At 44.9% G+C, this 22,024-nt stretch overlaps 1 protein-coding gene across 4 annotated transcripts in view; it reads right to left on the bottom strand.

Moving 5' to 3' along the window:
- Positions 1-22,024, bottom strand: part of PAMR1 (peptidase domain containing associated with muscle regeneration 1) — a 161,166-nt gene that overhangs the window by 98,695 nt on the left and 40,447 nt on the right. For 3 of the 4 annotated variants that reach the window (XM_060262052.1, XM_060262049.1, XM_060262050.1), the window contains exons 3-4: positions 13,373-13,501; positions 4,918-5,032 (exon numbers count right to left, since the gene is read on the bottom strand). In XM_060262052.1, the coding sequence (XP_060118035.1) occupies positions 4,918-5,032; positions 13,373-13,501 (244 nt within the window). The remainder of the gene's footprint in view (positions 1-4,917; positions 5,033-13,372; positions 13,502-22,024) is intronic. The other variant, XM_060262051.1, reaches the window with a different exon arrangement.

Genomic DNA, 22,024 nt, shown 5'->3' with positions numbered 1-22,024 from the left:
TTCTGGGACACAGCCACGCCAGCCGTCCATCAGCAGATAGAGCTGGGTGTCATCAGTGTACTGGTGGCAACCCAACCCATACCTCTGGGCAATCTGAGCAAGGGGGCGCATGTAGATGTTGAACAACATCCCATGACCTGGGTGGAAGCCAGACTGGTGGGGGTCTAGAATGAAAGCGTCATCCAGAAACTCTGTAGCACTACTGCCCTCTCAATAATTTTACCCAAAAAGTGTAAGTTTGAGTGGCCAGTAGTGTGCCAATTGCAAGGCCAACCCCTGAATCCCTGTGTGAGTGACTAGAAGCATTTCACCATTTTCTAGAAGCATATGTACCTCCCCTCCCCTCGCTCCTTTATTATAGTTCCACAAATGTCAAAGGTACACTGGCAAGATTTCTGTTTTTTCACACCTTTTGCGAGAGCCTCCCCCTTACATTGGTGCAGCCCTCGGTACAACCCCCAAGAGGCTGCTTTACACATGATGCCAACATACTTGGGCTCACAAATCGTACAGTGGGTGTTGTCACCTTGTCCAATGATAACCAAATGGAATCTGTTCTTTCCTCCATGAGCTTTAAAGAGTTACAGAAACCAAAGGTGGTCACCATAGTCACAATTCACAGCCACAAATGAAATGGATAGTTCAAATAAAGAGTCAGAAACTCCATGGGAACATCCAAGTTTCTTTTCTCCTGTGGACTCTCCCTTCTTCTATGATGAAATATTAAAGGTGTCATTAGATGTATGGAAAAAAATATGACTCTGCTCACAGCATAAGCTTCTACTTTGGTCTCCAAAGCTGATGAAATATTGATGAAAAGCTATCAACTTTGTTTGAATGTGTCACCTGCTAGGCTTCCTGGTATAGTTTGAGAATCCTGCAAGTGTATTTATTAAAGAAATATATACCCCACTAAAGTACTTACAAATTGAAACAAAGTAAAACAGATAAACCCAAATTAAACATAGCAGCAGTGACTGATGAGTTGCAAAGTTTGTTAAACTGGTGTCTGTGATTTTTTAAAAAGACAATAAAATGGGGGCCAGGGGGGCCAAACTGCAGCTTGGGAGCTCTTTCCCACATATTGTGCAACTCCCAGAGGTTGAGAAGGATCTTACTTCGGCTTACTCTCAAGTGAGCGTACTTAGCATCAGCACCTCAGTCAGCCTCTGAACACTGACCCATAGGTAGGCAATTATTTCCACCATGTGTAAAGCAGGGAAGGAAGGGGAGATAGGCAGGCTTGCAAGTTCTTCTCCACTGCAGAGGTTGCCCAAAGACCTAGTGGGGAAAGGGAGTGCAAGAGCTAAGGGAGCCACTGGAAGGAGGGATGGAATTAAAAAGGGCAGTGCAGAGTTCCCCCTTAGTTTCATAACTCTTGTAGGAGCTATATTTACTAACTTTGGTGTCAAGGCAAAGAGCAATGCAGAATGATGCAAATGGTGGTCAGTGATTCATATAGTACATGCATGTTTTCCTTCTCTCACTGGTGTCGATACTTCCTCCACCCTTCTTAAATCTTCGTTCGCGAAGCCAAGCCGAGAGAGAGAGAGAGAGGTGTCGATAAATAATTCCCTATGTTGGTCTTATGGGGACTATTATTCCCAGCTTTTGTTTTTTAAAAATCTCCTTCTAGCATAGTTATGTTGTAAACTGCATACATATGTATTTTATCCTGTGCAAAGAAAGTATTATAAATTTTAACAAACACATGTAATATTTGTTCATGTCTTGTAGCTCTCAAACATCTGATGTTTATTCTGTGTGGCTCTTATATTAAACAAGTTTAGCCACCCCTCCAATAAAACAATCCTTGCCTTGCATAATAGAGTAGACATAAGGTGAATATCTCAGGTGAGTATTCCACAGCTAGGGTGTCATGCCCCAAATGGTCCTGTCTTTAGTAGCCACCCACCTAACTTCAGATAATTGTAGAACCCAGAGAAGAACCTCACTTGATGATCTTGGTACATTGGCAAGTCCATGAAGAAGAAAGTGGCCTTTCACACAAATGGTACAACCCATTATGTACTGAAGCTAGTGGCATAATTAGCAATTGGGTAATAGAACAATATCATGCAAACAATTTATAAATATATGGAGGGGAAAAACATGAGGATAGGAAGGGACTGGTAAGAACCGTGCAAATGGGCATCTCATCTGAAAAAACTATTACGGAGAAGGAAATAAAGGGCATAATCAAATTAAGAGAAATGTACGTACTAACTGGTGTGCACAAATAGCCTCATTGAAAAAGCCAGATTCCTGTTGAGTATGCATTTTCTAGACTGCAGCCACCTTTAAGATTTTTGTGGGTGTCATGGTGGTTCCAATTATTTCACTATTGGTGTGATCAGTTCACACATGCATCCCCCCCACCCCATTTACCCCTGTAACAGTTCCATCTGTTCACATTCACTGTGAGGACTGAGTTTCCAGAGAGGTTTTGTGCATGCACTGAAGCATTGCAGCATTTCAACAGCCTGGGGGGGGGGCGGTTATGCAATCCTCGTTAAAGTACATTCCCCACCCATCACACACCAATGTGCTTCCAGGGTGAGCCTGCCTTGGTCTCCAGTGCCTGTGCTCTTCCTTGGGGGAAAGGCTCAATTAAAGCCCCCTCTATGCTCTGGTTCCCTTCTCTGGGCCTTACTTTGGATTTAAGTGGTGTTGATGAAGCTGTCAGCATCGCCCAAGACTGCCCCAGAACACGTTGGCAGAGGATGATCCCCTTACAATGGTAGCCCCACTGGTCTCAGTACATCAAGATCACCTTGATGACTGATGCTGTATAAGCAGAACTGCAGTAGCTTGTGTCAGGCCCTCCAATGGGACTGACTGTTTCAGTGGAGGTGGAATATTAGGTGGAATATTAAAAGTGGAGGTGGAATATTAAAAGTTTGACACCCAAATCTGCTCTTTCTGGATGGGTTTTAGGTGGCAATCCACGAGGTGGAAAAAATGTTTCAGATTCTGGGCACTGGGCTATCTTACAAATTCATTCTGCAAGGCGGGGGGGGGGGGGGAGTATGGGAAAAACTAGTTTAGGGAGGGGGGGGCGAGAAAAGACCAGGACAGCACAGGGATATTAATGAAGTTGTCTGGATACAAGAAAGAAAAATGGTAACAATGGGGAATGAAAATGGAACATTAAGGCAATCTGGAAAATGCTGCAGAATACTGAAGAAATGAGAGTGGATGTGGCTAGAATCCAGTTCCCTGCTTTACTTCTTAAACAGCTGATCAGCAGGAATTCAGCCTTTGATACAGCTACCCACAGTTCCTTCTGACTATTTCCAAGACATCATTTTTACATGTTTTAATATACTACAAAAAAATAACTTTTAGATCTAGTATATATGCAGATTCATATTAAGGAAAACAAGAAATTTCTTTGCACCCAGGATGGAAGTTATTAACTATTAGGAATAAGGACTGTTGTGAAGAAAAATATAACACTCTAGAAAGAAGCTCTGGGTGAATGCCCCCCCCCACTTGATGTCTCCCACCCACTCAAATGAAGGCATTAACTTCCCCACCACCACCTCAAGAGGAGCTGATCTCTGCCATCTGGAGATCAGTTGTAATTCTGAGTGATCTCCAGCCTTACCTGGTGATTGGCAGCAGGGGCTCCCCAGGATGAAATGGCTGGTTAGGAGGGTGGAGCCTATGGCATTGTTCCTGTTTGAGGTCCCACCCCTCCTCAAACCCTACCCTCTCCAGGCTGCACCCCTCAAAATTCCAGGAATTTGCCAACCTGGAGCTGGCAACTGCTAAGTCACACTGGCTATCATAGGGGGACTGCTGCTGAATGGAAACAACCAGCCAGGCTTAGTTAAGTCATGCCAGTCAGATGGCATCAAGTCACCTGGGGGAGGGGAGGTGGTGCCAGCTCTAAGGTAGCCAACCTCCAGGTGGAGCCTGAAGATCTCCTGGGATCACAATTTAACTCCAGACATCTTTTCCCATCCTGGAAAAAATAACTGCTTTGGAGGATGGACTCTGTGACACTATATTCACCTGAGGCCTCAACCTTTACTGACAGAGGCAACCATGGTTGCCTAGCAATAGCCTCTGCTTATCAGCTTCCCCAGTGGCCCAATCCTTGTCTGTCCTAGGGCAAGGCTGTGGGGAGAAGGGAGGAAGGGACTGACAGGAAAGAGGCGGCTGCCTTGGCCTCTGAGGAAATGCTCTCAGCAGGGCCAGGCCTTACTGCCTAGTCGCATTACAGTGGTGGCAGCGACTCCCTGACTATTTCCCCCCAATGTAATGACTGGAAACTAAATAATAGAAGAAGATGATTATTATTATATTGAATTTATATCCTGCCCTATACTCTGAATCAGAGTCTCAGAGCGGTCACAATCTCCTGTACCTGATTTATTGTTAAATATAATATAATATAATATAATATAATATAATATAATATAATATAATATAATATAATATAATATAATATAATATAATATAATATAATATAATATAATATAATATAATATAATATAATATAATATAATATAATATAATATAATATTTCAGGGGCTTTTGGAGGCTGCATGGGGGCCATAGATGACCATTGAATCCACGGTAGAGTGGCAGCCCTTTCTGTGGCCAGTTGACAGAGAGGAAACAGAGAAGCATTGGAGATGTGTCTGTCTCTGAGGTAAGTGCTTTGGTGGTTTGTTCAACATTCCCAGACCTGCAATAGGCAAGGTCAGGGGAGTCAACCAATGGGAAGCCAGAGACGCTGACTGAGACATGATAGGCCAATGGTTTGTGGAGTGCATGGAATGCACCCTGAAGCCAGTGGGAGAGCTCCATTTGGCCACCACCATAAGGAAATGATATATATATAAGATGCCACATGACATGCAAGAAAACAAAAATTTAATCTACTAAAATGTCTTTTCCACTAACCTTAACTCCACAATATAGTCAGCCTTGGCATGTATAGTCCATTCACAGTGAGCATTCAGGGGATAGCTCTCCAACAAAATTTGCCCCTTTGATGCCTGAAGAACCTGCCCGCATCCTGAAAGAGGGGGGTGGGGAGAAGAAGTCCATTAGGGTCCATAAGAAAATATACTCACCTATATAAGGCAAGTTTAAAATCCCAAGTTTGGGGGGGAGGGGACTTGAGAGATATCAGGCACCCTGACTGGCTCCATGGCTAGTGGACATTGCAATGAGTCAGATGTTGTGTTTCTCATATTGCCCATTACTCAGGTCACCATTTTAGTGCTTGTAGGCAAAATTATTACACATACCTACACAGCTTCCATTTATTTCAGTGAGGGCTGAGCATAAGAACCTTTTGAGACATTGACATTAGAACTTGCTATCTCAACCAGAGCTGGGTGCACATAATTTACTGAGCGTGTGCTGAATCAGTCCTCCAACATTGGTACATATTAGAATAAAGAGACTTGGCTGTGTGGTGAAGCAGTCAAAGTATTGTAATAGAAAGACTCAGGTTCAAAGCCTTCCCTCCCCTGCCCCCTTCTGCACTGAAACTTCCTTGGTGATCTTAGGGCAGTCACTTCCTTTCTCATCCTAACCCACCTCACAGGACTGATGTAAGTATCAAATGCAGAAAGGGAGAATCTAATTATACTGCCTGGTGCTCCTTGGAGGAAGGCAAAGATAAAAATACTATAAAAACAGCAGCAACACCGGCTTAGACCAAGCCCCAAACCCCCTCAAGGCACACGCTATCCAGTTTTCAAGGCTGTGGGACAAGCTGTTTGTAGGCAGGCTCTCTAGCGGTAGCTAGTTTGTCCCTACGTGTAGGGGTGGCCTTTAGTTTCTGCCTATGCACTACAATGTCCCACATACAAGAACTTGCAAAACTGTGTCCTGTTTATCATAAGACACTACAGTGTTAAGATTTTTCCTTTCTAATACCATCCCCTTTGGCAGTTTACCCTCAATTACCCTCAATTAAGTGCACTCTCATGAAACAGAAAACAAGCTCCCAAGAGCCCATCATGAGTGTTTCATTCCACATGGGGGCTTGTTGGTTCCTCCTGACGTGAAAGGCTAGAGAATTAATTACTTTGCCCTCATGGCTGCCAGGATCCGCTGCAGTGTACATGATAATGTGGCTTCCCACACTAGAGAGAGAAACCTAGCACTGTTTCTGGCTTCTACCTCAAAACAACCTGAGACAAAGCTGCAGGAAACCTTCAGAAGGCTTGACAAGGTCCTTGAATCACCTCAGAGAACATTCCCCTTTCGTTACAAGGGGGCTTTTGAGTCTCCTTTGTTGCTTTTGCTTTGGATGAGAAAGAACTAGTGCAAAGAGATGGTGGCGTGCAGAGAATACTGAATGCACCTTTCTCTGGAGAACAGTACAGTCTGAACTTTTGTAACATTCTTGCCAAGGAAATAGGACTGGCCAACAAGGCAGTTGGTCCAAAGGCTAAAGAGAGTGCCATTCAAAGGGGGCCTCCAAGAGACCAGGCTCATATTTGCCTCCAATTTTTCATGAAGCATGTTGATGGTCAGATGTGGTCTTCATTTCTCCTATCTTTAGTTCAACCATGGGAGGTTTATGTAATTCTCTAACACCCTTCTAAGGAAGTTATCAGGCAACCAGCTCTGCCATTTTCCAATTAAAAGAATCTTTTATCTTTTACACACAAAGAGAAAGACAGCTGGAAAGTTCTCAAGAATAATTTACACTACAAACGCTAATCCTGGAGGAGGGGGGAGAAGAAAGAAAAGAATCAATTTGGAAGATGGTCAGCATCACTGTTCCTTTTGTGTCCAAAAAGAAGGCAAAACTTTTCTGGGCTGCATAAAAATTCTTATTTAAGGCCAACAATTTAGAGAAAGAACAGTAACTGGGCTATTTCAATGGATGTAATCTGCACTAAGTGTTTACACTGGTGCCACTCTTTTCTTAGAATTACTTCAAGTCCTGAGATGTCCTCTAAACACAGTTCCACATATCTCTGTGTGGAGTTCCTCTAGCAAATCAGTATAACAGAAAATGATGCTGAGCAAGCAATACCACTAGGCACTTCATAACAGGGCAATTCATACAGCAATAGATAATATATGTTAACACTATTGCAGAGGTGGCTAAACTTGCTTAATGTAGCAGCCACACAGAATAAACCAAATGTTTGAGAGCTGAAAGTCATGAACATAAGATGTTGGTTGGTTGGTTGGTTGGTTGGTTGGTTGGTTGGTTGGTAGGAAGGAAGGAAGGAAGGAAGGAAGGAAGGAAGGAAGGAAGGAAGGAAGGAAGGAAGGAAGGAAGGAAGGAAGGAAGGAAGGAAGGGAAATAGATTGGGAGAGAAGTAGAGGTAGAAAGAAAGCAACTTTAACTTTAAATGCATTCTCCAAGCCGCCAGCTGACTTGGCGAAGTAATTTAAAGAGAGAAACTCCTTTTCCAAGCCAGCCAATGGGGCAGTGGGAGCATCAACAGCCACACAATATGTGTGAAAGAGGCACATATGGCTCCGAGTCACAGTTTGCCCACTCCTGCACTATTGCATAGTCCACAATGTCTCCTTAAAACATCACATTACTATAAAGCCCTATTGCCTTTGTGAAAACGCCCTCACGAATAATTCAGCTCTGCATCCTTTGCAAAATTCCAAACAAATTGTAGCCTTCCTGGCCTCATCAGGCAGGCCATTCCACCAGGTGGAGACCTCTGCAGAGAATTCACATATATGGGCAGGCAGTTGTTGATCTTGCCTATTGTCAGGGGGGCATCTGCAGAAGGCCCTGCTCAGATGACTGAAGCTGTTGTAGTGAAGCATAAGGGGAACAGTGGTCCAGCAGATAAGAGTGTCCAAACATGGAACTAAATAACATCTCATTAAGCTTCTGTTAAAGGAATAAGGCTTCTTTTTTTTCTCTAGAGAGTTGCTGGAAGTTGCAGGAGGTAGCTGGAGATCTTCCATGATTACAACTGATCTCCAGGTGAAAGAGATCAGTTCACCTGGAGAAAATGGCCACTTTGGAAGGTGGACTCTATAGTACTATAAGCCACTGAAGTTCCTCCCCTCCCCAAACCCTGCCCTCCTCTGGCTCCACCCCTCAATGCTCCAGGTATTTCCCAACCTGGAGCTTGCAATCCTATGTATATACATATTTCAGATGAGCAAGTGAATAATATTTTTTCTCCTCAAAGGTTTTGTGAACCTTCCCGCTTCTGTAGGCCCAGGCACAATCTAGCCGATAACAGTCTCTGTTCAGGTTTCATTTCAGGCAATTGTGGAATCACCTGGCTAAGGTCTTTCCATTAAAGACCCACTATACCAGGGGTGGCCAACAGTAGCTCTCCATATGTTTTTTGCCTACAACTCCCATCAGCCCCAGCCATTGGCCATGCTGGCTGGGACTGATGGCAGTTGTAGGCAAAAAACATCTGGAGAGCTACTGTTGGCCACCCGTGCACTATTCTGATCTATTCTTCATTTTATTAACACCCCAAATAAAGTGTTTTTTCTACTACTTTTCATGCCAGGAAAAGTTCCACTGGCCTAATTGTTGTGTCTGGCTGCTATTAGTAACTGTCAAGGCCCCACTGGCAAGATGGTATCTAAGCAGGACACATTAAACCTTTACTTAGCCACTTTAGCAACTCTGTCTTTTTCACAGAGGTTGTTAAATCCTGGAAACCCGAAGAGGTCATGCCAAAAGAGGAAAATAACCTGCAGAATTCTAACAGACAAAGGAAAAAACAAATGTTCTAATTGTAAAAAAGATTAATTTCAATTATGTTGTGAGTCATCTTGTGTGCCATTAGCAGGGCAGAAAAGTGGGATATAAGAAACCAAACAAGTCACAAGTAAACTAAATGAAAGACTAAAAGTATGATTCTTCACACACCTTCCCAGCATCTAAAATCAAAAGGCTCAAAATGCAGTGAGCAAAAGCAGATATAAAAAAGAGTGATATACAGATTGGATTCCAGCCAGATTGAGATAGAAGGCTGGGATTTTAGCTGGTTTTCATTGAAGTCAGTGGGACAAAACCGGCTTTTGACTAAATCATCTGGCTTAATTGGAATGGGGAATAAACTGATTTTCCTCCTGGTGCCCATTCTTACTAGCATTTCAATGTCTTTTGCCATATAAGCAGTATTTAACATTTATATCTTGTGGTTCAAGGTGGTATGAATACAATATAATATACATAGCAATCTAAACATTATGATGCTTCATATGACTCTATTTCAGTTCAAAATAAAATGCTATGTTCAAAGCACTCCTTCCTCCCTTCTTTACAACCTGCACCACCCAGAACAGACAATGGTGTGGCCATGGACAACACACCAACCATTCTACAGTCGTGGCATCCTTCATGAAAGTCCCAAAATGAAGGTGTGATTTTTTTGGTGCACATTTGGTGCTTTATATATTTAATTATAATGCTATGATTTCCTATAAACAAAACAATGTCAGGAATTAAACTTTTTTTAAAAAAAATGGGTTGTTTTTTTCATCTTCACAGGGAAATACTTCTGAGCACCACCTACTGGAGAGATTGGTGTACTGCAATAAATTCTAAATTCAAGTTGTGAAGAATGTGGGTTCTTTTGTGCGCTCTATAACTCTCTATCTTGGGGTCTGGTATTTTAGTGTATCATCCGGCTCACATCTGTTCAAGATTGGACTCTGTTGTCCAGTCATAAGGGACACCAAGAAATTTTAACATGCAAAAAATTGTACAAGAAATTTAGGGAATGGAAATAGAAAGGGGATAGCAATAGCCATTTTCTTTTTTGCATTTTTGTAATGTTTCTGCGTGTGCATGTGTGAGTGCACCTACGCACCTGAAAATCATGGTGACCTCTGGAGACTGACCCCTACTGAAGGCATGGAGGATATTCAGAGAAGTGGCTAAATAAAGCCTGCTCCTGCCTTCTGGCTCTGGTATTCCAAGGTCTCCCATCCAAGTATTTGCCAAAAGTTGTCCTGCTTAGCTTCCAAGATTAGGTTTGCCTGGGCTATCCGGGTCAGAGCACAATAGCCAAAATTAGATGCTGCCATAATCTGTCAAGTCCTTAGACTAACTGTAATATTGGTGCTCTCACTTTAAGACTTTTCCCCAGAGCCTCTCTAGGAAGAAGAATGTCATGTCTCATGACTAGTGCTTGGGAAGAATCAGAGCAGTTGAGCCTGGTTGTGGCCTGTTCAGTTGTTTATACATTTTGCTTTAATAAATACAGCTATTTTACTGTTATTACATCACTGATCGATTCCAGGCTACTAGTAGGGTGGAGAGGTGGGGGTGGGGACATGAAGAGGCATGTGATGCCGCTAATGTCCCTTCATCAGTACAACAGGTAGTTCTGGGAATTTCCAGAAATTTTATGGTAAAACCATATAAATAACATAGAGGGAGGCCTGGCAACTCTACCTAATAGAAGATATTGCCATAGCAGCTATTGTAGAATGAATAGGAGAAATCTAGGACTTTAGATGGTCTTTGTTCCACGGTAGCACAACACTACTTTCTCTTAGGGCCAGTTTGGTGAAGTGGTGAAGTGTGCAGACTCTAATTGGGGAGAACCAGTTTGATTCCCCACTCCTCCTCCACATGCGGTTGCTGGGTAACCTTCAGTCAGTCACAAGTTCCTGCAGAGGTGTTCTCTCAAGAGCAGTTCTCTCAGAGCTCTCTCAGCCCCACCTACCTCACAGGGTGTCTGTTGTGGAGAAAGCACAGGGAAGGAGACTGTAAATCCAGTCTCCTCCTCCTCTTCCTCCTCCTCCCTCCTCCTCTGCAAACATTAAGCAAGATCCCTAATCCTCAATTCACAGATAGCTTAGCTATAGGATAGTGGTGTGAGGACCAGCTGGGTTTCCCCCCATATTATAGGTAACATGCATTTAAATGCACAGAGCCTCTGAAGAAAGTGGTGGGGAGGCACAAATGGTAAAAGCTTTCTGAAACACTAAGAAATTAGCAGTGGTATGGTTTTACAGATAGCAAGCATATTATGTATTCAAGATGAACACCGTGGAATCATCCTGTTTTCCTGCTGGCCCACATATTGGTGCAGAAATCTGTGAGTGGATTCAGATGGTCCACTGAGAAAAGAAACTTTTTCTGAGTTTCATGCAAAGGAGAAGAAATGTATACATTCCCCTGTAATAAAAGGTGAGCTCTAAATTGTGCAGGTCTCCCCACAGAAATGTCTCTCCTCAGAAATGACAGAGGAAGCGTTATTCGCTCATGCTTTCTCCCTTGCCAATTCAAAACAATGTCTGAAGCCACCTAGATTCTCAGCAAAAGGGCTGCAATTTGACAACTATGAAACTGCAGTTCCCACAATAGAAATGCTTGTTTGAGTGATGATGTCTGGATTATACAGTGAAAGTTCAACACACTGTCTATAGTATCTGGTAAGGCTCCAAGACTCTGGAATGAGCATCCAGAAGTAATAACATTGATGTCAGAGATTGTAATAGAAACAAGTCCTTCCTGTGTGACCTTTCTGGTCAGTGGAGAAGCACTCTTATGTCATAAAGATTACAGTTCAGCGGGTTTGAAATTCAGTCACAATGCTTGAAAATGAGAGATACTGTTGAGTTAAACAAGGGTGTTTTGTAACAAGCAATATCTCTTTGCCTCATCAACTCAACTGCTCTGCCCTCAAACCAGAATTTAGCAGGCCATCTCCAAGGCATACAAGGAGTTCCCAGGCAGGATGGTCTCCTTGCAGAGTTGCCAATTCAGGCTTGAGAAACAATGATTGGGAAGGGCAGAACTACTGAGTCAAGCCTCTCTTCCTTCTATTGGCTGAGGCTCCTCCCTCTCCTTGTTCCCGGGGGAAGGAAGGAAAGAGCTGGAGCTTCCTTGCCCAGTTCCCTGGATCCCATGGGAGAGATGCAAAAAAAGCACATTTAAGACCAGCAAATGCTTTTAAGCATGTTTATTTTGAGGGGTTTAAAAAAAAAAAACTTTAATTGTGTTTGCCTGCATCCTTTATAAAATTTATATCTCTGCTACCTAATCTTAAATAGGTACAAACACAGCCTGGTCCAATTTGGCCTGTCCCGACAAGGTCTCATTTATGTCAGATCTGGCCCTCATAACAAATGAGTTCGACACTCTGTAAAGTATAGGGTTTCTAGCTCTGGGTTTGGAAAAACCTGGAGATTTGAGACTGAAGCCTGGGAGAGTGGAATTCAGGGAGGGGAGGGACCTTGGTAGGGTATAATGCCATGCAGTCTACCTTCCAAAGCAGCTGTTACCTCCAAGAGAAAATGTTTTAAATAAATAAGTGATTTATAAAGTCTGGAGATTAATTGTAATTATGGGAGATCTCCAGCCTCACCTGGAGGTTGGCGACCCTACTAAAATGCCAGAGGTGGAAGGGCACCAAAAACCAGCCCAGTTCCCACCTGTCTGCAGCATCAAAGTCAGCCATGGGAAGCAGCAGCTCCAGCAGTGCTCTGTTGTTAGTGGGCAGCCTGCAGCAAGTCCCTCCTACCATCTGGGAGGAGGTTGTGGCAGCTCACCTGTGATGGGGGGGGGGGGGGGAAGGGAAGAAGTGGTTTCCCCCCTACACCAAGGAAGCAGCAAGGTCATTCAGCTAAGGGGCCAAAACTCTTTGCTCTGGAAGTGAAGCCATTTAGTCCACCTTCCAAAGCTGCCATTTCCATCAGGGTACTAATATCTAGTCTAGGGATCAGCTAAAATTTTATTTTATTTTACTCATTTATACCCCACCTTTTTCCACAATGGAGACCCAAAGCAATTTACATTATTCTCTTCTGCATTTTATCCACACAAGGCTGTGAGGTAGCTTATGCTGAGAGAATGGTCAAGGATCACCTGGTGAACTTCCATGAGGGATTTGAACCTGAGTATCCCAGATACTAATCCTGCACTCTTAACCATTATGCCGTACTGGGTCTCTAGGATGGTGATCCTATTTTGTTAGGAAATTCATCTAAATAGAATATGTACACTGGATCAGAAACTCAAGAATTATAAAAGCAACCCTACTCATTTATGCATGTGTGCAATTCAAGTCTACAAATATGCATCCTCTTTTTGCCATTGTGAAGAATTTAGAAAAGTGTTTTGTTGTTTTATATATGAAATGTCATGCAATAGGAACAGGCTATTAGTTGCATATTTTCCCCATTCATCCAAGAGCTGGCTCCCAAAGCAGCTAACAAAAAAATAAAATGCAAATATAAATAAAATATAATGTATATTAAGAACTCTCTGCCTCAGCCAGTTTTCTAATTAATGCTTGCTGCCCATTGTCCAGGGTCTGGGTCTTGTAGCTCTTTGGAGGGCAGCTCTTTGGAACCCACTGAGTATTTCCTCTGCCCCCTTTCATGCAATTTTCCTTCCTCCCACAACAGTGAAGCTGCCACTGGTGATACTCACTCATGCAGTCCCCGCCATACCAGCCAGCCCTGCATTCTGAACAGTAGGCACCCTTGATGTAGAAGTTGTCTAGTGTTCCCCCCCAGGAGCCATTGTGGCAAGACTTGCAGTTTTCAAAAATCATGCAACCTGAAAGAAGAAAAGTCATTTGGTTAATGGAAGGCCAATTCCTAAATTTGACAGGGTGGGAAATGCATCTGATAAAGTGCACTGCAATCCATAAACATTACTTCAGAATAAAAAATTCTTAATCATTAAAGTGTTATAAGACTCCCATTTATTTTTGAGTGGGAAATTCTACTCATTATCAGTGACCTTCTAAAACAAATATTTGTAAAACTATGTCATTCAACACCAGTACACTGCCAATCTTTTGCCATCAGAGCAACCCATGCTCCTCCTTTCTCTTTGTTCTCCAGGTAGGGTTGCCAATCCCCAGGTGGGGGCAGGGGATCCCCCAGTTTGGAGGCTCTCCCCCTGTTTCAGGGTCATCAGAAAGCGGGGGGAGGGGATGGAAATGTCTGCTGGGAACTCTATTATTCCCTATGGAGATTTATTCCCATAGAAAATCATGGAGAATTGATCCATGGGTATCTGGGGCTCTGGGGGGGCTGTTTTTTGGGGTAGAGGCACCATATTTTCAGTATAGCATCTAGTGCCTCTCCCCAAAATACCCCCCAAGTTTCAAAAAGATTGGACCAGGGGGTCCAATTCTATGAGCCCCAAAAAAGGTGACCCCTCCTTCATTATTTCCTATGGAAGGAAGGAATTGAAAAGGTGTGCCGTCCCTTTAAATGTGATGGCCAGAACTCCCTTTGGAGTTCAATTATGCTTGTCACAACCTTGCTCCTGGCTCCACCCCTAATGTCTCCTGGCTCCACCCCCAAAGTCCCCAGATATTTCTTGAATTGGACTTGGCAACCCTATCTCCAGGTATCATTAAATAGAATCCTGAACATGTGGGAAGCCTTATTAGACATATCCTGCTTGTTGCACTGTGTCATGATCCTGGGCCTAGCAAGGCCTGCAGGCCCCAGGGAGGCCTGCTTTGGAGTTGCTGGGAGGGGCCTGCATCTCCCAGGGTCCCCTCTGTCCCTCTGATTGGGTGGCGGGGGGTTTGGAGGGAGGTGGGCTCAGAGAGGGGTGGGGCCTGGGAGGAGAATGTGGGGGCTAGGCCCAGGAAGGAGGTGTTCTTTCCCTGGGAGGCTGAGCTGGAGGTAGGCTGTGCCTGAAGAGCTTGAGCAGGGGAAAGGTCCTTCATCCAAGGCAAGGGGTGAGTGCTGGTTAGTAGTTTAGAGACTGTAAGTTAGGATGTGTTAGGACTTTTGTTTATTTTCCCTTCACCCTTTACTGTTTTCTGCACCTTGGTTGTTTATATTGCGCTGACTTTAAAATAAACCTTTTTGTTGTTGTTCACTCTGCCTGGTCCTCACGCCTATTATTTGGTCTAAGGTACTGAAGGGGAACCCCTGAATAATTAATGAATACCCCTATAATAATGAATAAAATCATGCTTATGCCTTCAAAAGGAGAATGTCTGATGCAATGTTAGAAGCACACGGCCTCAAGTGGGTGTGGATTTAAGGTTGTAAAGTAGATAACAAAGAGGCCTCAGAGAAGCTTCTTGCAAGAGCTGATAATGCATGGAGACAGAAGGTAGAAAGAGAGCAAGGGGGTGGGGGATGTTGAGTTAGATAAGCTTGGGGGCCTGCCTGCTTGTTTTGGGGTGTGAATAAAAACAGTCTGAATGAGAATAACTTTAACTTAGTCATATTGGGCCTATGGCTGGCTAAGTTCTGCCTTGATATCAAAGTAAAATTCGTTTCAACACAGTGATGACTGCAGACCTCGTTATTTCTCTGCTTCATTTTGGTGCTATTAGCCTGGAAATAACAGGGTAAGGCTTTTTCCTTCCCCTTGGGGTGGCTGCATAACCGTCTGCCTTCCACCCTCGTGACGGGAAGTGTGGACTAGGCGCCACGATCACATTTTTGATCGAGTCCAGCTCTCTCCACCCCGGTGGAGGAAGGTGCCTGGCCAGCCAACCAAGATCCTGTGCCTGGTTGAACCGACGTGTGCAGGGAATTGAAAGATCTTCAGGATTGTGAGTATTAACTGTCTGGGAATTCTGATTGCCTCTCCTTGGGAGAGAAGAAGGGTCTGATCACCCCTTGAGCTCTGTCTATTAGAGCTGAAGCACAGAAGCTAGGATCTGGGAGGATTTCTGTGGTATGTGTGAATGAGAGATGAAGCCTCTAAGTGAGAGGGATTTTTTCTTGTGTAGTTCCCAGTAGGGCAACTTCACTGGGTCATGAGAGAGAGGGAGTGTAAACCCTCAGGGCTCCCTGGCTGCCAGACCCCTTACTGGCAGGTTCTGTTTTCTGTTTGAGAGCAAGTTTGGTGTAGTGGTTAAGTGTGCAGCCTCTTATCTGGGAGAACCGGGTTTGATTTCCCACTCCTCCACTTGCACCTGCTGGAATGGCCATGGGTCAGTCATAGTTATCACAGAGCTTGTTAGGGTTGCCAAGTCCAATTCAAGAAATATCTGGGGACTTTGGGGGAGGAGCCAGGAGACTTCGGTGGTGGAGCCAGGAGACATTGGGGGTGTAACAGGAACAAGGGTGTAACAAGCATAATTGAACTCCAAGGGAGTTCTGGCCATCACATTTAAAGGGACAGCACACCTTTTTAAATGCCTTTCTTCCATAGGAAATAATGAAGGATAGGGACACCATCTTTTGGGGCTCACAGAATTGGACTCCCTGGTCCAATCATTTTGAAACTTGGGGGGTATTTTGGGGAGAGGCACTAGATGCTATACTAAAAATTTGGTGCCTCTACCTCAAAACATAGTCCTCCCAGAGCCCCCAATACCAGCAGATCAATTCCCCATTATTCCCTATGGGAATCGTTCTTTATAGGGAATAATAGAGTGCCCAGTAGACATTTCCCTCACCCCACCACGCTTCTAAAGCAAGGGGAGAGACTCCAAACCAGGGAATTCCCTCCCCCTCCCCCTCTCTCACACACAAATACTTACTGCATCTTATTCCTGCAGAACTTTACTTGATCTGAAAACGAAAGCAAAACAAAGGGAGGGGCCATTCTCCGAAGCACTTCCTGTTTCCTGCTTCCTGCTCAGCCTTAAAGGCACATATTTTAAAAACAGACCTGCGGGAGCTCTAAAACTACATGGTGACTGTGGGGGGCGGGGCTTCCCCCGCAGGCCAGCTGGCTGGGGTCGGGGGGGAAGCCTGTAAAAATGGGGGGATCCCCCGCTGGGATCTGGGGACTGGGTAGCCTAGAGCTTGTCCTTAAAAGGGCAGCATCTGGGAGAGCCCTCTCAGTCCCACCCACCTCACAGGGTGTTTATTGCCGGGGAGGGAGATAAAAAAGATTGTGAGCCGCTCTGAAACTCTTGAGTGGAGGGTGGAATATAAATCCAACGCCGTCGTCTTTTTCTATTTTCCCTAGAAGTGTCTTGTCTAAATGTTTGGTGCCATGGGGAACTTAAAAGCCAGAATTCTGGGAAATGTCAGAGAATGGAAGTTCCACGTGGGCAGGCAAGGCTCCTTTGTCCCTAAACCTCCCCTTCAAGAAAAATCTAACTTTTGGATTTGAATGTCTTTTAGAATAGAGAAACCTGGCTTTGTAAGGTAACAAAGACCTCTCTCCCCTTAATAAAATAAAGAAACAGAAGAGCAATGATTTGGACTAAAATTAGATGAGGCCAGTTCTCAGGGGGAGGCCTGGAGATCTCCTGGAATCACAGCACAAAGTTCCAAGCTGCAGACTCAGTTTTCTCTGCAGGGTAATGGAAGTTTGGTGTGAGTGAGAGCTCAGAGCCTGTTTTCCTTGGGATCTCATCTTTCTTTAGACTTCCATTTTAGATCTCTAGCAATCTGTCCTGTCTGGATACGGCAACCCCATTCAGGAAATAAAACTAACTGCAGAGAATGTGGCCTTGCCCAAAAGATCAGGTCTCTGTTAGTGTGACAAAGTCTGCCACCTGTCTGGCCAAGGTGGGTTAGCAGACTTGCCAACTGACAGTCCAACACAGGTCCAAAGTCTGGTATTTCCCCCAGAAACACCAAGAAGATAGGTTGCCACCAGACTGGATAAATCCTGTAGCACAATTTTTTTTAATCTGAGACAATGGGTTAAAAGTTTATATTTGCAATTTGGGGTTTATATGGAACATCTATTCTGCTAAAGCAATACAGTATCAAATCTTTTGGAAATTTTATTTCTCTTGTGATTTTTGTTAAGTACATCTCATATCAGAAACATGTGGTCTTCAGGTGTTGCATATGGCAGTTTCTCTGTCTAACTTTGGGCTGCTTCCCAGTTTTTCATTCATTTGGATCTGGGGGTTCCTTTTGTTGTTGGTACTGAGTTTTTATTTTCTGAAAAGAGCAGTGTTTTGAAGTTCTATCTGACAAATTTTGGTTTCTACAAGACCTCTTTTCATTTGAAGTTATAACATGTGTTATAGAGGAACATCTATACCCTTCCTTGGGTGGAACTGCCCTCTCACTGTGCATTTTCTCTCTTAAGTCTTGAGAAACTAATACTTTGTTTTAGCAGTGATCCAGTTATTCTCAGTGTCATGTTTCCCATGGAAATACCTTTTCTAGATTTGTTGGTAATTTAGTAGGCAGGATTCCTGAAAACTCTTGGTCTTCATTGGAAATCTGGACTTTAATAATATTCTGCATTCCTCGAAATGTATATCTTCATCTGCTCTCTTAATGTCATTTATAGTTACGTTCCATCTATGAACTGTGCACATCAATCTTCCTATTCAGCTATACGGTGAACCTCTTACTTGTGGAAAGAGGCATCTATATACTTATCTATCATATTTTACACCTCCATCTATAGTATCTTGTTAGAGCTTGACTTTTTCTGAGTGTTTTGTTCAGAAAATCCTTTCTATGTTTCATGTTCTTACCATGGTAGGACTCCAATTCTGCTTTATTTTGTGTTTCAATCCAGTCTCCAGTCCTGGCCAGGCTTGATACTGGATAACACATTTCCATTTGCTTGTTTTAAATTTCTGCCTCTCTGTTATTTCAACCTTCTTTGTCAAGGTGTATCAACCAGAATTAGCTTTCCAGGATTGTTTTGTTATATAAAGGAAACCTGGATCTGCAATTCAAGTTTAGTGCATGCTTATTATTATATAGTAGTTTTAAGAATTACTGGTATGTCTGCTAAGAATTGTTTGTTTAAGGATTAACTATTATTTGTTTTTAGGATTTTTGTTGTTAAAAGTTTGTTGAAACCCACTCTCACACCTATGTGAGACCCACAGAACAAATTTTGGATAAGCTGACACAGAGGAAAATCGGGTTCAGTGGGACTTGAACACCCCACTGATTTCCAATGGTTTAAATTCTCTAATCCAGTTCTCTAATCATTTGGGTCTGATCCCTCCCACGCATCAGGCCAGGCACACGTTAGACCTGATCTTTGCGGCCGGGGTTATGGTGGACGATATAATCGCAAAAGCGGTGCCATGGTCAGACCACCTCGCACTTAGGGCTTGTGTGGACACTACACGCAAAACCTGTCTAGGCGACGAGCACATTATGGCTCACCCGCAGAACCAGATGGACCCGGAACAGTTCCAAATGGCTCTGCGGGATCCCTGGCCCTCTGGCAATTCCCTCAATTACCTGGTTGAGACCTGGCATAGCCGGCTCTCCAGAGCCATTGACGAGATCGCACCTGGACGCCCTCTGCGACCCCAGACTAGGCTGGCGCCATGGTATACCCCGGAACTACGCCAGCTGAAACAAGGCCTCAGACGGCTAGAGAGGCAATGGCAGCGTACTCATGACGAAATGGCTAGAGCATCTTATAGAGAGTTTATGAGGTCCTATGAGATGGCAGTCAAGGCCACAAAGAAAACATACTTTGTGGCTAAGATTGCATCTGCAAATTCACGCCCGGCACGATTATTTAGGATAATTCGGAACCTTACTACATTGCCACAAGGCAAACCAAATGTTAAGGAATTAGAGATAGGCTGTTAGGCATTTGTGAAATTCTTTGCAGACAAAGTCCAGTCGCTCCGCCGCGACTGCCTCGCCATATTAGATACAGTATGTGAACTCAAGGCTCCGTGCCTGTCTTCTGGTTTGATTCTGGACCGTTTCAACCCGCTTGACCTAGAGGAGGTTGACAGGATCCTCTCTACTGCATGCACAACAACTTGCGATCTGGACCCGTGCCCCTCCTGGCTAATTAAAGCTTGCCAGGAGGAGCTGAGATGTCCTATACGGGACATCATAAATAGATCTCTTTTGGAGGGTTCTTTTCCAACCCCTCTGAAAGAGGCAGTGGTCCGCCCCCTCCTGAAAAAAGCTACATCAGACCCGGCCGAATTGGCTCATTACCGGCCAGTCTCAAATTTGCCCTTTTGGGGCAAAGTTATAGAGAGGGCTGTGGTGTTGCAATTACAGAGCTTCCTGGATGACGCTTCCACTTTGGATCCATTCCAGTCCGGCTTCCGCCCGGGCCATGGGACAGAGACGGTTCTGGTCGCCCTCATGGATGATCTCCAGCGACACCTGGACCGAGGTGGTGAGGTGGTATTGCTGTTGTTAGACCTTTTGGCTGCATTCGATATGGTCGACCACCGGCTGCTGACCCACCGCTTCGCCGACGCAGGGATTCAGGGGCTAGCCTTGCAGTGGCTTTCCTCTTTCCTGGAGGGTCGGGGACAAAGGGTGGCAATTGGGGGGAAGCTGTCCCAGAGGCACCTACTTAATTGTGGGGTGCCTCAGGGAGCAGTTCTCTCCCCGATGTTATTTAACATCTACATGCGCCCCCTTGCCCAGATTGCCCGGAGATATGGGCTGGGTTGTCACCAGTATGCGGATGACACCCAGCTCTATCTATTGATGGGCTGCCGGGCTGACGATGTTCCTATAAATCTGGACCGGGCGCTGAAAGCCGTGGCAGATTGGATTAGGTCGAGTGGGCTGAAATTGAACCCAGCGAAGACAGACGTCCTTTGCCTAGGATGCAGTGGTCCGGAGGGAGGCAGTCCAGATGCTGATGGCGGCAGACAGGGTCAAGAGCTTGGGGGTGCTGTTGGAGCCTTCCTTAAAGATGGAGGCTCAGATAGCAGCCGCTGCCAAGTCCGCATTTTTTCATCTTAGGCGGGCAAGGCAGCTGGCCCCCTTTCTGGAACGCGACGACCTAGCAACAGTGATCCATGCTACGGTCACCTCAAGGTTGGACTACTGCAATGCCCTCTACATGGGGCTGCCCTTGTCCCGGACCCGGAAACTGCAGCTGGTGCAGAATGCCGCGGCCCGGCTGCTATTGGGTCTCCCAAAGTGGGGACACATCCGGCCGGGTCTCCGGACTCTGCACTGGCTTCCAGTGATATACCGAGTCCGGTACAAGGTGCTGGTTATTACCTTTAAAGCCCTATATGGCCTGGGACCTGCCTACCTGAAGGACCGTCTTTCCCCACATGTTCCCCAGAGAGCACTGAGGTCAGGAACACAAAATCTCCTCACTATCCCCGGGCCAGAAGAAGCCCGTCTGAAAGCCACCAGAGAAAGGGCTTTCTCCGTTATGGCCCCCGTATGGTGGAATCAGCTGCCGGAAGAGGTGAGGGCCCTGCGGGACTTGGCGCAGTTCCGCAGGGCCTGTAAGACGACCCTCTTCCGGCTAGCCTACACCTAGCTATGATGACAACTGATGTAACTGGCCAGCCATCTGTTTACAGGAAATTGAAATATTCTGTTTTAAAGTTTTAACTGTTTAAATATTTAATTGTTTTATACTTAATATTGTTTAAATTTTATGTTTGATTAAATTGTTGGAAGCCGCCCTGAGCCATTCGTGGGAAGGGCGGGATATAAATCTCAAATAAATAAAAATAAATAAAAATCTCCCTTCCAGCTTTTGATGGTGCATCACTGGTACCAGTGCTCAGGGTCAGGAGCTTGGGAGTGCTACTGGAGTCTTCCTTGACAATGGAGGCCCAGATAGCAGCCACTGCTTAATCCGCCTTTTTTCATCTTAGGCGGGCGAGGCAGTTGGCTCCCTTCCTGGATCGCAATGACCTGTCAACAGTGATCCATGCAACAGTCACCTCGAGGCTAGATTACTGTAATGCCCTCTACATGGGGTTGCCCCTGTGCCGAACTCGGAAACTGCAGCTAGTGCAGAATGCAGCAGCCAGACTGCTATTGGGCCTACCTCCATGGGAACTTGTGCGGGCTAGGCTGCGGGAGCTGCATTGGCTGCCAATTGTTTACCGAGTTCGTTACAAGGTGCTGGTTATTACCTTTAAAGCCCTATATGGCCGAGGACCTGTTTACCTTAGGGACCGCCTCTCTCCATATGTTCCCCAGAGAGCACTGCGATCCAGCTCACAAAACCTTCTGGAAGTACCTGGGCCAAAGGAGGCCAAACTAAAAATAACTAGAGAACAGGCCTTCTCTATAAAAGCACCCCAATGGTGGAACCAGCTGCCGGAAGAGGTGCGGGCCCTACGGGACATTAGCCAATTCCGTAGGGCGTGCAAAACCGCCCTCTTCCGGCTAGCCTTCCAAGATGGAGCTTGAAATAAACATCACGCCATCATTAACATTAATATAACTGAGATAGCAGTGAGATGAGACT

The sequence above is a fragment of the Heteronotia binoei genome, chromosome 21 (assembly GCF_032191835.1).
Source record: "Heteronotia binoei isolate CCM8104 ecotype False Entrance Well chromosome 21, APGP_CSIRO_Hbin_v1, whole genome shotgun sequence".
Lineage (NCBI taxonomy): Eukaryota > Metazoa > Chordata > Lepidosauria > Squamata > Gekkonidae > Heteronotia > Heteronotia binoei.
The sequence above is the reverse complement of the archived record's forward strand: the minus strand, read 5'-3'. Positions and strand labels throughout refer to the sequence as shown.